Raw genomic sequence first — 13267 nt, forward strand, 5'->3', positions numbered from 1 at the left:
GGATTAACTTTGTCGCTAGTATCAATGCAAACATGAACGACATTATTCGGTATATTACCTTCTAATTTCACCTTAAAAATTAGTTTAAGAAGAATTTCTATATTAAAACGCGGTGTATCACCTAGTGTTTCAATACAGGTAAGCCTTTATATAGCCATGTATAGATGGTAACCAGTCAACAGAACTGTGCGATCTCTACTCAAGGGAAAATTGCCCCCAACAGGTCAATGTGAGCCCAGTTCACAAGGCACTCCAAAAGGCAAAATCCTATGACATGTACGGCTGGCTGCTAGATATCTCATAGATGACTAATTAGCTTGATTGAGCTGAGTAGACATCTTCTATCTTCTATATCTAAATTGGAGAATCCCACTATCTTATTTCTCTCAACATGCAGCCATGCCACATCATCGTCCACTAACTCTCTACGTCATCATCCACTAAGTCATCTATTTATATCTTCCAACGATTTTCTGTGGTCTTATGCATGCGATTCTTTTCAATGGCTTACACGCACGGTGTCACTCAAATTCCCGCAGCAACGCGCGGGGAATTCATCTAGTTGTCCCAGTGGTTAAGCTTGGGCCTTAGACAAATTCTAGGTCCATCTCTGCTCTATGAGCTACGTCGTCACATGGGGAAAGGGACATGGGGATCTGTCTTGGTGAGTCTACTCTAATTCCACCATGATTAGGGTTTAAAGTCGAGGCAATGAAAGTTGTAGAGATAGGCTGTCTAGCAACGGAAGCGTAGAACAATGATCACAGATATCGGATAAAGAATATCCTTTTTGTTGCGGTTGAATTTTTTTCTAAATAATACCGAGGTAGGCTCTGCCTCGCCGTCTGCCTCTATACCTGCTACCACCATCGGTCAGCTTGGCTCCCCCACAACCCCCGATTCAGTGGGCCAGTGGACACAATTCGCCCGACAACCTCTACTGCTAACCCCAAACCGAATGTTGCTTGACGAGGCTAGATGTGGAAGAAGAACAATGCCTACATTAGGCTTAGGTGATTGGACGAGTTCGAGTCTGCATATGCAACGTATAAGATTTGCCTATGGCTGAGGTTGCCAACATGTTTCCATTGGGTGGCGAAAGGGTGTTTTTTATTTTTACATTTTAAAAAAATACTTTTTTTACCAAAATATACATCCTTCATAAATATTGCAAGACTATTAGGTCATTTTGCTGGTCTACTTCCTGCTGGTCTGCAGCGCTTTTTAGCTATTGATACAGTGTTTCGCTGCTTTGAACAGCGGCAGCGGCAGCCGCAAGTAGTGCCAACGAACGAGGCCTATATGCCTGGAGCAGGGGGATGGGGCGCCAGGGGCCCTGGCGCTCGAATGCAAGGCGCTGACTTGCGGGTGGAATTTGTTTGGAATTGGAGGGGCAGAAGCAAAACCGTGAGGCCTGGAGCATAGCTGCCGGGCGGCAGGGACCTGGCACGCCCCTGCCGAGCGCTAGGACATCGTCGCAGCTCCACCTTTGGGCAGGGGCGGCAGGGCTTGAGGCAGGGGCTTTTGACAGGGCATCACGGGGTGGTTGATCGGGAGGACCCGGTCCGGGCTAGGGCGGGGGACAAAGCCGGCTGGGCGCTTGGAGAAAAACCTAGAATTTGTTTGGAGAAAAAACTTTTTTCAAAATGCAATTAGGTTTAGACCATGGAAAAACTAGAGAGAAAAAATAAAACATTTACATCGTGGAAAAATTAGAGTGAAAAAATTGGAGAGGAAAATAAACTGGGCTGCAGGATCTGGCACCTCCCACCTGGGCGCCAGGCACCTAGTGTCTCCCCCCTGGGCGCCATGCCCCCTAAGGGCCCCAATTGCAAAACGCATGGGCCTATCCGGCAAATAGGAGGACATGTTCACGAATTTATATTTACAAAAGGCCTTGGTGCCCAGGGACCGAGCTTCATGCCCCTGGCGCCCCACCACCGCACGCCAGGAGTATAAGCCTGTAAAAGTTATGTTGTTTGCTAAGGTATATTTTAGTAAAAACAGATTAAAAAATAGGAAAAGTCCTCTGGTCCCCCTCAACTTTATGCGGAATTTGCAAACCCCCTCGCTACAAAACCAGGCAGCTAGGGCACCTAAACTTTTAACACCGGACGCCCGACCCCCTGAGACAAAACCAGCCTGGTTTTACATGACGTGGCGACACATCAATGCTGACGTGGCCAAATCAGGTGGGACCCGCATGTAATCTTAATCTTGTTTCTCTCTTCTCTCCATATCTCTCCTCCCTTCCTTCTCCCAGACCTCATTCGTGCTCACCACCGCCTTGCCTCCCATGGCGATCCTCGTCTCTCTACCTCCGGCAGCGCCCGCACCCATCCCCGAGCTGCGCCCGCACATGGAGGGTGAGAAGGGATGGGGGTGGCAGCGCACCGGGACCGGGAGGGAGAGGAGAGACAGGGCGACGCCGACGGGGGCACGAGGAGGCACGGGGTGGCAGCCCACGAGGAGGGCGAGGTGGAACGGGGTGGCGGCAAACGCACAGGGAGGGTGAGAAGGGATGGGGGCGACGCGTACTTGGAGGGAGAAGGAGAGACGGTGGCACACGGGGTGACGCAAGGCCGCACGGGGTGATGGCGCACCGGGAGAGAGAGGAGGGACTGGGCGGCAGCGGCACATGGGGAGGGCGAGAAGGGACAGGGCGGCGACGCACCAGTAGGGAATGGACGGATGGGGCAGCAACGGGCATGGGGAGGGCAAGGATGGAGAGGGTTAAGGCACGCCGAGAGAGAAGATGGGTGTAGAAGAAAAGGTCGCTGATATGTGGGCCCCACCATTGTTCTTTTCTTTTTCTTTTATTTCTTGAAATGATTTGCCACATCAACGGCACATCAAGATGCCACATCAGCAAAACCACCGACACGTCAGCGTCACGTCAATGTAAAACCACCTTTAGATGAACCAGGAGGGTTGGGTGTCCAGTTTGAAGAGTTTAGGAGTCCTAGGTGTTCGGTTTTTGCTGTTCAGGGGGTTCCTCGAACTAGAACCGTAGTCGAAGGGGGACAAGGGGACTTTTTCCTTAAAAAATATATAAAATTAAAAAACCACGACGAAAGGAGATGGACATGTGGGCTGTGAGAGTAATGGGCTCATAATAGGTTTTTTTGGGCCCAGATTAGGCTTGAGCTGTTGCAGGCATGAAGAATACTGAAACGAGCATTCAGATCAGTTACCACTGCTTCTTCTACCTCTGCTGTTCTTCCTTCCCCTCCAAGCCACCGACCCTTTGCCCCAGAACTCCAAGCCTCGGGCTCTGAAGGAGGTGGCCGACGGGCAAGAACAGCTACGCGGGACTTGTTCATAGGTTTGGCCCCCGATCTTGAAATCTCTGAAATTCGGGTCTCCGTTTTCTGATCCTCTTTTTCCAACCAGAGAGCGGGGTTGCCGCAACCAGGACACACATTTCTGGCATGGTGGTGGTCACGAGGGCGAAGAGGAGGATTCTGGATGACGAGTCCCGCCGCCTCCAGGAGATGCCGCCCGGTGGAAGCGAAGGCAGCGGCCCCGATCTGGTTAGCGGCCTGCCGGACGCCCTACTCGGCGAAATCATCACGCGCCTCCCCACCGCGTTCGCCGTCCACACCCTGATCCTCTCTAGCCGGTGGTGCCCCTGAAAGGACCGGTGGTGCGCTCTAGCCAAAGAGGGGGAGGGGTGAATTAGGTAAACTAGAAACTTAGACCTATGGCTCCAACTATTTGCACAATATTAAACTAAAACATGCTATCTAGATGTGCAACTATGGTTGTTCTAGTGTGAAACCCCTATCCCAAAAGAGTTTAGCAACCTATAGCCTTTCCTATCAAGAAACTACTCTATGAAAGTAAAGGTACACAAATTGCTAGTATGAAATGCGGAAGATTAAAGAGTGGGATAGAAGAAAGCAAACTCTCGACGCGGGTGTTTATCCCGTGGTTCGGTTAGCCACGAAGGCACACCTACATCCACGTTGTTGTAGCACTCACTAAGAGTATTGCTACTCGGCCACCAAGTCTCTTCCGTGAACACAATCATGGTCACTTTGGCCCCGGGTTCCACTAAGGAGCTTCTCCACAAAGGATGGGGGTCTTCACGTTCCCCGCACAAAGTTGTCGTCGCCGCTCCACACCAAGTCGGAGGGTCGATGACGTGCCGGCGAGCCTTCAAAGCTCCAAGGTGCCGGCGCACCGAAATCTTCTTTTGGTTCACTTAATAAACACAGCACAAAGGCTCAAGGCCTTGCAATCTCACTCACAAAGAGCTAATCCTTTACACAACACTCTCAAAGTGTGCTAAGGGCTAAAGATATGATCACTATGCTCTTGTATGGCTTGGTGGTGTTCTTGAGTATGTGTGGGAAGTCCTGCAACTCCAGCAATCTTCAAATGGCCGGGGGATGCCATATATATAGGTCTCCAAGTCGTGGAGCCGTTGCTCCAACAGTCAGCAAAAATCTACGTACCATCGGATGAACTGATGCCTCTGCCTGGGGTAGCGTTGGTTCATCCGATCACTCTTAGACCCGAAGTAGCTGTTGAGCTTCTGACACACTGTCTGCGACCCCACCAGTTTAATTGATGACATGGCGTCGGTTCCACCGGTCACACACAGCACTCAACTAGCCGTTGGCCTCTTTCTCTCATGCTGACATCATTATACCGATGCATTGCTCCGATGCATCACCGGTTCAACTGGTGCTGAAGGATCTTCTCCTGGGCGCTTGACATCGTCTCTGGAACATAGTATGCCCAATGCACCGATGCCTGTCGTGATGCTGTCGGTTCAACCGGTGCCTCACATGATTTTCACTTGAGCTTCAGAGACGCTCAGACTTGCATCAAACACCAGGGCGTCGGATCTTCCGACAACCATCAGATGCAAAAATGCTTAGGCATCGGTTCTTCCGGTGCTACTGATTTCTGCAGAACTCGTCCAATTTAGCGTTTCTTTGAGTTCTTTCTTCGTGTTTTGCTTTGCATGGCCTTTTTACTTTATCCCTGGGATCTAGAAATGTTCTCTTGATAAAACCATTAGTCCCATTGATTGCGTTGTCATTTGATCACCAAAATCACTCGAAATGGCATAAATGGTGCCATATTCGTTACAGCTCCCTCTGGCGCACCGCTCCTCTGAACCTTGAGGCCAAGCTGGATGCCGAGGAGGAGGCCGGTAAGGACCTGGTCCCCGTGCTTGACGCGCTGCTCCGTGACCATCAGGGCCCTCTCCGGCGCTTCTCTCTCCGATGGCTCCGGCCGTTCGATCGCTTTCGCATCGTCGACTCCATGCTTCAATCCCATCAGCTCGGAGAACTCCAGGAGTTCGAGATGTTCGCTTCCCATTACGACAATTCGGATAGATGGTCTCTTATTCCCAACTCTGTTCCCCATTTCTCGCCTACGCTCCGCGTCCTCAACATCTCCTGCAACACTGGAATGCTTGAATTTCCCAAGTAGACCGCCTCTACGCTCGGTTTCCTGCACCTTAAGCAGGTTACTCTCCAGCGAGTCCGCATATCGGAGACCTGCTTCCATGATGTTCTTTCCAGAAGCCCTGTCCTGAAGGGCTTGGCGCTGCTAATGAACGCAGGCTATTGGCACCTCCAGATCCGCTCACCAACTCTTCCGAGCCTGTGCGTGTTAAGCGATTCAGGATTTCATAAGCATGAATGCCTGGATGAACTCGTTATTGCGGATGCCCCACTTCTGGAAAGACTTCACCTAGGTTCTTATATATCGTCGCCATTTACAGTCCGGATTATTCAATCACCCAAACTAAAGACATTAGGTGGACTTGATATTTGGATACCCAGATTTGAGTTTGAAACGCTGGTTTTAGAGGTAGCTGCAACCACCTTAGCATTTTATCATGTCTTTAGATGCCACTTGCTCTTACATTCTGTTCTCCATGATTATTTCAGAAAATGGTGCCTATCAGCCTGTCTAATGCGATTCGTGGTGTGAAGATTTTAGATCTTACACACCCTAATCTGAATGATGTTATTGGCATGTTAAAATGCTTTCCTTGCGTTGAGAAGCTACACATGGTGACAATTTCTTTGTTAAATTTGTTGTCTGACATCTCCTTTTATCTTACTGAAACGAACATGGCACCATTTATGCCATTTCGAGTGATTTTGGTGATCGAATGACAACACAACACTTGGACTAATATGATTATTAAGATGACCATTCTCAGGCTTTTAGGTTCAAGTGATGACACAGAGAAAGAGAAGATAGGCGTAGTAAGGCCTGAAGGGCCGCCCCTACGGGGGTTCCGCTATGATGTTCGGTGCAGGAGGGAATCAAAGCCAAGTCAGCCTATAGGCACCGGTTGAACCGACGCTCCAAGAAAGGGCATCGGTGCATTGGGCGTACTGTGTACTAGAGACGATGTCAAGTGCCCAGGAGAAGTTTCTTCAGCACCGGTTCAACTAACGGTGCATCGGAGTATTGCGTCGGTGCATTGACGTCAGCAGAAGAGAAGAAGGCTGTGAGTGACCGGTTTAACCGACGGGCAAGCATCGGTTCAACCGGTGGTCACTGTGTCAGCAGTCAGAAGTTCAACGGCTACTTCGTGCTTAGAGTGAACGGATGAACCGACGCTACCCATGCCAGAGGCATCGGTTCATCCGATGATACGCATATTTTCTGCTGACCGTTGGAGCAACGGCTACGAGACTTGGTGGCCTATATATATGCCTCACCCCGGCCATTTGAAGCTTGCTGGAGTTGCTGGACATCCCACACACATCCAAGAACATCTCCAAGCCATACAAAAGCATCAAGATCATATCCTTAGCCCTTAGCACACTTTGAGAGTGTTGTGTAAAGGATTAGCTCTTAGTGAGTGAGATTGCAAGGCTTCAAGCCTTTGTGCTGTGGTTCATTAGCGAACCAAACCAAGAGCTTGGTGTGCCGGCACCTTGGAGCGTGAAGCTCGCCGGCAACGTCATCGACCCTCTGACTTGGTGTGGAGCGGCGACGACATCTTTGTGCGGGGGACGTGGAGACCCCCATCCTTTGTGGAGAAGCTCCTTAGTGAAACCCGGGGCCAAGGTGACTGTGATTGTGTTCACGGAAGAGACTTGGTGACCGAGTAGCAATACTCTTAGTGAGTGCTACAACAACGTGGATGTAGGTGTGCCTTTGTGGCTAACCGAACCACGGGACAAACACCCGCGTCAAGAGTTTGCTATCCTCTATCCCGCTCTTTAAGCTTCCGCATTTCATACTAGCATTTTGTATGCCTTTACTTTCATAGAGTAATTTCTTGATAGGAAAGTCTATAGGTTGCTAAACTCTTTTGGGATAGGGGTTTCACACTAGAACAACCTAGTTGCACATCTAGATAGCGTGTTTTAGTTTAAGTTTTGTGCAAACTAGTTGGAGCCATAGGTCTAAGTTTTTATTAGACCCTAATTCACCCCCTCCCCCTCTTAGGGTAGAGCACCCGATCACTTTCACTTACTTACCATGCCAGCAAGCAAAACTCATGTGGAAAAACTCAGTTGACATTTTGGTTTTCACCCTCTGGTTTTCTTTTCAGAGATGTCCACATGGGAATTCAGAAAGTGTGGAATGCTGTGTTCCATTTGAATGCCTTGATCTACATCTCAAGACGTTGAAAGTTGCATACTATCAGGAGGCGTTACATGCCCGCTTCGTCAAGTTCTTTGTATTGAATGCTAGAGTGCTGGAATCTATAAACCTTGTTGTCGATCGTAAGGAATGTGCCGCGAATGGATCACCAGACAACATACAAAGCTTCAGCTGAAGAACAAAGCTTCTCAGAATGTCAGAGTTGATTTTCATTCTGATACAGGAATGCATTATTTCATGCACAAGAAACACATTCATGATTTGGATATGGATGACCCCTATGATATGTCATCATGCAGATGTCACGATGATGATGTTTCATTTTGAGGTACTCTAGATACTTAGCTCTCAAGTGAATTCTTGGTTGCTTGTTTGGCAAACATCAAATAGAAATTTGTTTGCCATAGGTTAAACTGTAATGCACTAGCTCTTAGTGAGTCTATTACTCTAAACATACTTCGTTACATGGTCCATGTAAGTAGTTTCTTTGTAGCTACAAGCAAGCTGTTACTTTTCATAGCTGGGATTTTATGGTATTAACACTCGGTGATCCCTTTTATCCCAAACAAAATATATTCTCTTGTCTGGTTCAGTTGTAAGTTTGCAGCATTGTGTTTTATCGATCTTTATGTAATTTGTTTTTCATTTTGCATGATTCATGTGCATGGTGTTCCATCCTTACAGACTAAGCTTCTAGTGGTCTTTTTTTTTATCGCAAACTACCTATATTTCATTGTCTGTGTTCTATTGCAACCTAGCAGCAAGTTGATTTTATATGAAAGTTTGCAACTTTGAATGACATTGGCTTCTTTTAGCTTGTGTCTGATTAAGTTGTTTCTCATATATTTGAAAGGAAGTTGTGAGAAGATTGATAGCCTGCTGACTTAGCTTTGTACTGGGTCCAGTACATCTTGTGAATTTCTTTTTCTGTAAACCTGGACATAAAAATGTTTCGTTTAGTCGTTGAACTGCAACATTCCTTCCAGCATGAATAAACCCAAACATATTTGTTAGCAAACAGATTTTGCTAGAACTTAAGATTTGTATGTATGAAATTGAAAACTCTTTCATCTTTGTGTCAAAACCAATATAGTTGTCTGATATGTTCATCCACATGTTTACGTGCATACAAATGGTTGATAAAGATGCTAATCTTGGTGCTATAAATGTGACAACAGAGCAATGAATAATGTTCAAGAAATCATTTGCTTTTTAAAAGATAAGAAATGAGGGGTATTTTCTTGCCGTTTTTTTACGCAAAACTGTTTTTTTTAACACATACACAAAACTGTTTTTGTTTTTAAAAAGCCAACATATGTAGGAAACTTGCATTTTCTTGTAATATACTCTAGCAATCAAATTGTTAGCTGTTTAGACTTGGAGGCAGGGGATAATGTTGTGATGTATGGTTATGATCGGCAGATCAAGCTGCCCCTCAATTTAGGGATTACCCTTCTTGATTTTCAAGCTTGTGAGTTTTTTACCAAGGCTAATTTGGAAGAGAAAGGAAGAAATTGGAACACAGTGACTCTTAGACATCTAATTCATCATGGCAACGAAATACATCATGCCAAGAGAAAGGAAGACCAGACTTTGGTCTGGCTCAGTCTGTTCCTACTTAGGTCCTGCAAGAAACACAGTGACTTTTAGACATCAAATTCAGATGATTTTAAGCATCTGATAAGGTCAACAAAAGATTACTTTACATGCTGCGTACAGGTTGTGCTTCGTTGCTTGCTACGAGCATGTACAGACCAAAGTTTTAGTTTTTTTTCTTTACAGGAGGGAGTAGTTGCTGCAGTTGAAAAGAAGAGGCCGAGTTACATTTCTAGATGAGGAAAAATTAAGGATAGTGAGACTCAATAGAAGCCCATAACTCCCACACAGAGACTAAATGCATACTTTCTGGAAAAATCTATTTACATGCCCAGTCTAGTGGAGGCAAAACCAGCCTCAGAACCTTGTTGGATTACACTCAATAGAAGCCGATAACTCCCATGCGGAAGATGCAGACTTTTTGGAAAACTATTTCTTACGAGTCCAGTGGAAGCAAAACCGGCCTCAAAGCCTTGTTTGATGAATGGTAAGTTGGTAACCAGTGTCCAGGGCCAGTTAATAGATGAGCTTGAAGATAAACAGTGGACACAATCGGTTTCGGAAGAACTAGTTAACTAATGATCATTTTTTTTTGGTGAAAAGAATACGTGTCCCAAAACAGTTTGATGGTTCAAAACTAAAATCGAGTTGCCGTGGCTAGGTGATAACAAAGCGCAGATGTTGCCATGCAAACCCAGTCTGGCCCAGTAGATCCATGAACAATGTCATGCTTTGGTCAGTCACAGCACATTCAAAAAGCAAGGTAGGTGTTTACGCTTCTGCAATTTTGGGCTATTGAGTGGCGTTTTTACCATCTTTGTGTTCCAGCTGGTGTTGCATTCGCTTTTCTTCCTACCATCCTTTTTTTAAAAAGGAACAGGTAACTTGTTCCTCCAAAAGCCAGAAGCTGACGGTTGGCACTGAAAGCAATTTTTTTTTTTGCTAAGGTTTAATAACTTTACCTTGGTTGGTCTGTGATTCAACTAAACAAATTTAGTTATGTTTAGACCTCAGGTGACACAATTAACACGTACAAAGAGTTAAGACTTTATCAATCAATCTACACAGTTGACACCAGACATGATACCGGATCCATTTTTCACTGTAAATAAAGGAACTGCTTTTCATTCATTTCCCATGGATTTGTCACTTTGTGACCAGCTCCTGATCCATCCCTCAATACTCAATACATATTTCCCACCCTTGGATAAGTTAGCGTTATGCGGCGTCCGTCATTTCTTCATTCAGTCAGTTTTTCTACTGGGCCTTTTTTTTTCTTAATGAGCTGTAGCTGTCAGTCCGTCACAGATTTCGTTGAAGATTTATGAGGAATGTTGAGTACTCTATCCTACTTGTGATGAGTGAATTGTCAACCGTGCGGTGTGATCGTGCGCTTATTCTTTGGATTGCAGGTACACGGGCGTCGAGTGTCGACGGAGAGTTGCCGTGGAGGAGCTCGGGCCGGGCGGCAGCTGTGGCGTCCACTCCTGGATCGAGGACGTAAGCGGCGACGGAAGGCGGGTTTCTTGGTTTGCGCCACAAAACCAAGGAGGTGGACGGCGGTTGAAGACGCCAAGTCGTGGAGGCACGGGCGTCGGTCTCGGGACTGACGGAGGCGACGGGCGTCGACGGCGTCTAGGGCCTCGCTGCGGGCGAGGAGGTGACGGGCGTCGGGCGGCGTCTAGGGCCGTCAGAAGGCCGAGGCGGGAACGGCGTCTAGGGCCACGGCGTGGAGGCGGGAATCTTCCCGCGCGAGGAGTTTTGGCGGTTTTCTCAAAACCGGCCACCTACCCGGGTTTCGCGGACCCTCCAAAACCGCGAACTGGATCTTCATCAACATGGCGGCATCACGGAGAAGACTTCGTTTCGAAGAAAGAACCTGAGCCGTCAGATGAGATCGTGTACAGGGGATGCTGCAGACCAACCGGTCTGACCGGTCCCTGGCACCGGTCTGACCGGTCTAACCAACCGGTCTGACCGGTCCATGGAACCGGTCTGACTGGTCTCGGCGGATATATATACCCCCACCAGCCCGTGGCTGGTTGAGTCTTTTGAGTCTTTTCAAATCCTTTTCATTTTTCCTTTCCCCTTCCTCTGTTCTAGGTTAGGGCCAAGGACTCCAACGCAAAAGAGAGTCAGGGTTTAGCTAATTTCTCAAATTTAGTGGGTAGGATGATGGGCGGATGGCTCTAGCTTTGTATAGGTGAATTCATCTGAAATTTATGAATGAAATCTTGTTGAGATCATCTATGTGTGCTGAGTATTCGTCCTCCCTTTCCTCTCTTGTGTTTTGGGTTTGAATTTTCCTCTTTTGGTGTGTTTTATGTTTGGAGGAGAAAACCCCATGGATTCGTGGTTTGCTGGACTCGTTGTGATGATTCCTATCCATCTAGCCTAGTGCTAAACCCTCTGGAATCACGAGTTTACCCGAATTGGATTTGGTGAGTTCTTGAGAAAACCCCAATCCTCTTTGATCTTCCTCTAAATTCTCTCGATCTGTTAATCTTTTGAGAAAGATCTTTTGGGGATATGTTCACGGGGTAGATGTGAAGCTATCCTCCAAGTTTCGTTGGATTTAGACTTCGTTTGCTCTTTTGCTGTCTGGGAAAACCCCAATGCTCTTTTGCCTTTTCGCCGATTTGCCATTTGGAGCTTTGGTTGCGGGCTGTCTGGGAGCGACCGGTCTGACCGGTCTGGGACGTCTGCTCCAGTCCGACCGGTCTGACCGGTCTCAGTGGGCGGTCTGACCGGTCCCCTCTGCTGTGTTCTGCGATTCGCATCGAGTTGGCTCTTTTGCTTTCGCGAAGTTCTCTAGGGTGTGCTGGTGTGAGATAGCTAGTCCATAGCTATTCTCATACCTTAGGTTGAGGGTTTGTGGTGATTTTCGGGAAATAGGCCGACAGATCGATTTCGAGAGAAATTTTGATCGGCTCCCAATCACCCCCCTCTGGTCGCCGGTTTCGGTCCCTCAATTGGTATCAGAGCTTGGTTGAGGTTTTCAGTACCTTAACCGGTTTGAAAATCACTTGGCGACCATGGCGAGTCTTGGGAAGATCCCGGTGTTTTCTGGCGAGGACTATGCCTACTGGAAGGTTCGCTTGAGAGCCTTCTTGCAGGGCATGGGAGCCGAGGTCTGGGATATTACCAAGAATCAGGCTTACGTGGTGCTTGCCGCTCGGGTCACTCCTCTTCAAGTGACTGAGCAGGAGGCTAACGCCAGGGCTGTCAATGCCCTGTTCGCTGGCGTTTCTCGTGCGGAGTTCTCACGCGTCCAGGGTTTTCAGGAAGCCCACAAGATTTGGACGTGCCTTGAGAACTACCACGAGGGCACACCTCAGGTCAAGGCCAGACTGTTGGAGACTCACCGGCGTGAATACGAGAACTTCACACAGGACCTTTCAATCGATTGTGAACAAAGTCAATGCGAACAGATCTGCTGATGCCCTTGAGTACACAGAGCACGAAAAGGCCCTCAAGTTGCTCTATGCACTTGACCTCTCTGTGTGGGATCTCAAGGTGAATACAATCATTGAGTCTGCTGGCTATGAGACTCTGACTGTGAACGAGCTTTTAGCAAGCTCAAGGCCACAGAGGTGGATAACCAGACATGAGCCAAGCTCAATGGTGCCCCTCTTTCCAAGAGCGTCGCTCTTGTGACTGGCCCAGGTGGATCGAGCTCTAACGCTATTTCTGCTCTTGGCTTTTCTCTTGCCTCTTTGCCTTCTGTTACAGATGAGCAGCTGGAGACGCTGGGCGACGATGACTTGTGCCTCCTCATCAGCAAGTTCCAGCGCGTCTACCACAACAGGCAGAGGAAGAAGAACCTCGGGTGCTGCAATTGCGGTGATTTGAACCAATTCATCGCCGATTGCCCCAAGAAGTCCGGCGGTGGCCAGAACAACCACTTCGACTACTACTGCCACCACGACCGCGACGAGGGAGGCTCCAACAAGGAGCGTCGGTGCCACAAGCACCGCAGTCGTGACCGGGGAGGACGCTTCGACAAGGAGTCGCTCAAGAAGCGCTTCTAGTCGACAAGAGCTCCGACACCGACCGCTCTTCTTCACCGACCTCC

The 13267-nt window shown here is 47.9% G+C and overlaps 1 protein-coding gene across 1 annotated transcript; it reads left to right on the forward strand.

Moving 5' to 3' along the window:
* The first annotated feature begins 3431 nt into the window (after positions 1–3431).
* Positions 3432–5451, forward strand: LOC120669353. Its single transcript, XM_039949123.1, has 2 exons — positions 3432–3622; positions 5106–5451. Exons 1-2 carry the CDS (start codon positions 3432–3434, stop codon positions 5449–5451), a joined length of 537 nt encoding a protein of 178 aa, XP_039805057.1.
* The last annotated feature ends 7816 nt before the right edge of the window (positions 5452–13267 follow it).

This window comes from Panicum virgatum, chromosome 4N, assembly GCF_016808335.1.
Source record: "Panicum virgatum strain AP13 chromosome 4N, P.virgatum_v5, whole genome shotgun sequence".
Lineage (NCBI taxonomy): Eukaryota > Viridiplantae > Streptophyta > Magnoliopsida > Poales > Poaceae > Panicum > Panicum virgatum.

Bases quoted from the DNA above. Each gene is read 5' to 3' on its own strand.
- LOC120669353 (XM_039949123.1), top strand. From the start codon at position 3,432: ATGGTGGTGGTCACGAGGGCGAAGAGGAGGATTCTGGATGACGAGTCC. The intron at 3,623-5,105 runs GTGGTGCCCCTG...TATTCGTTACAG, and splicing joins ACCCTGATCCTCTCTAGCCG to CTCCCTCTGGCGCACCGCTC.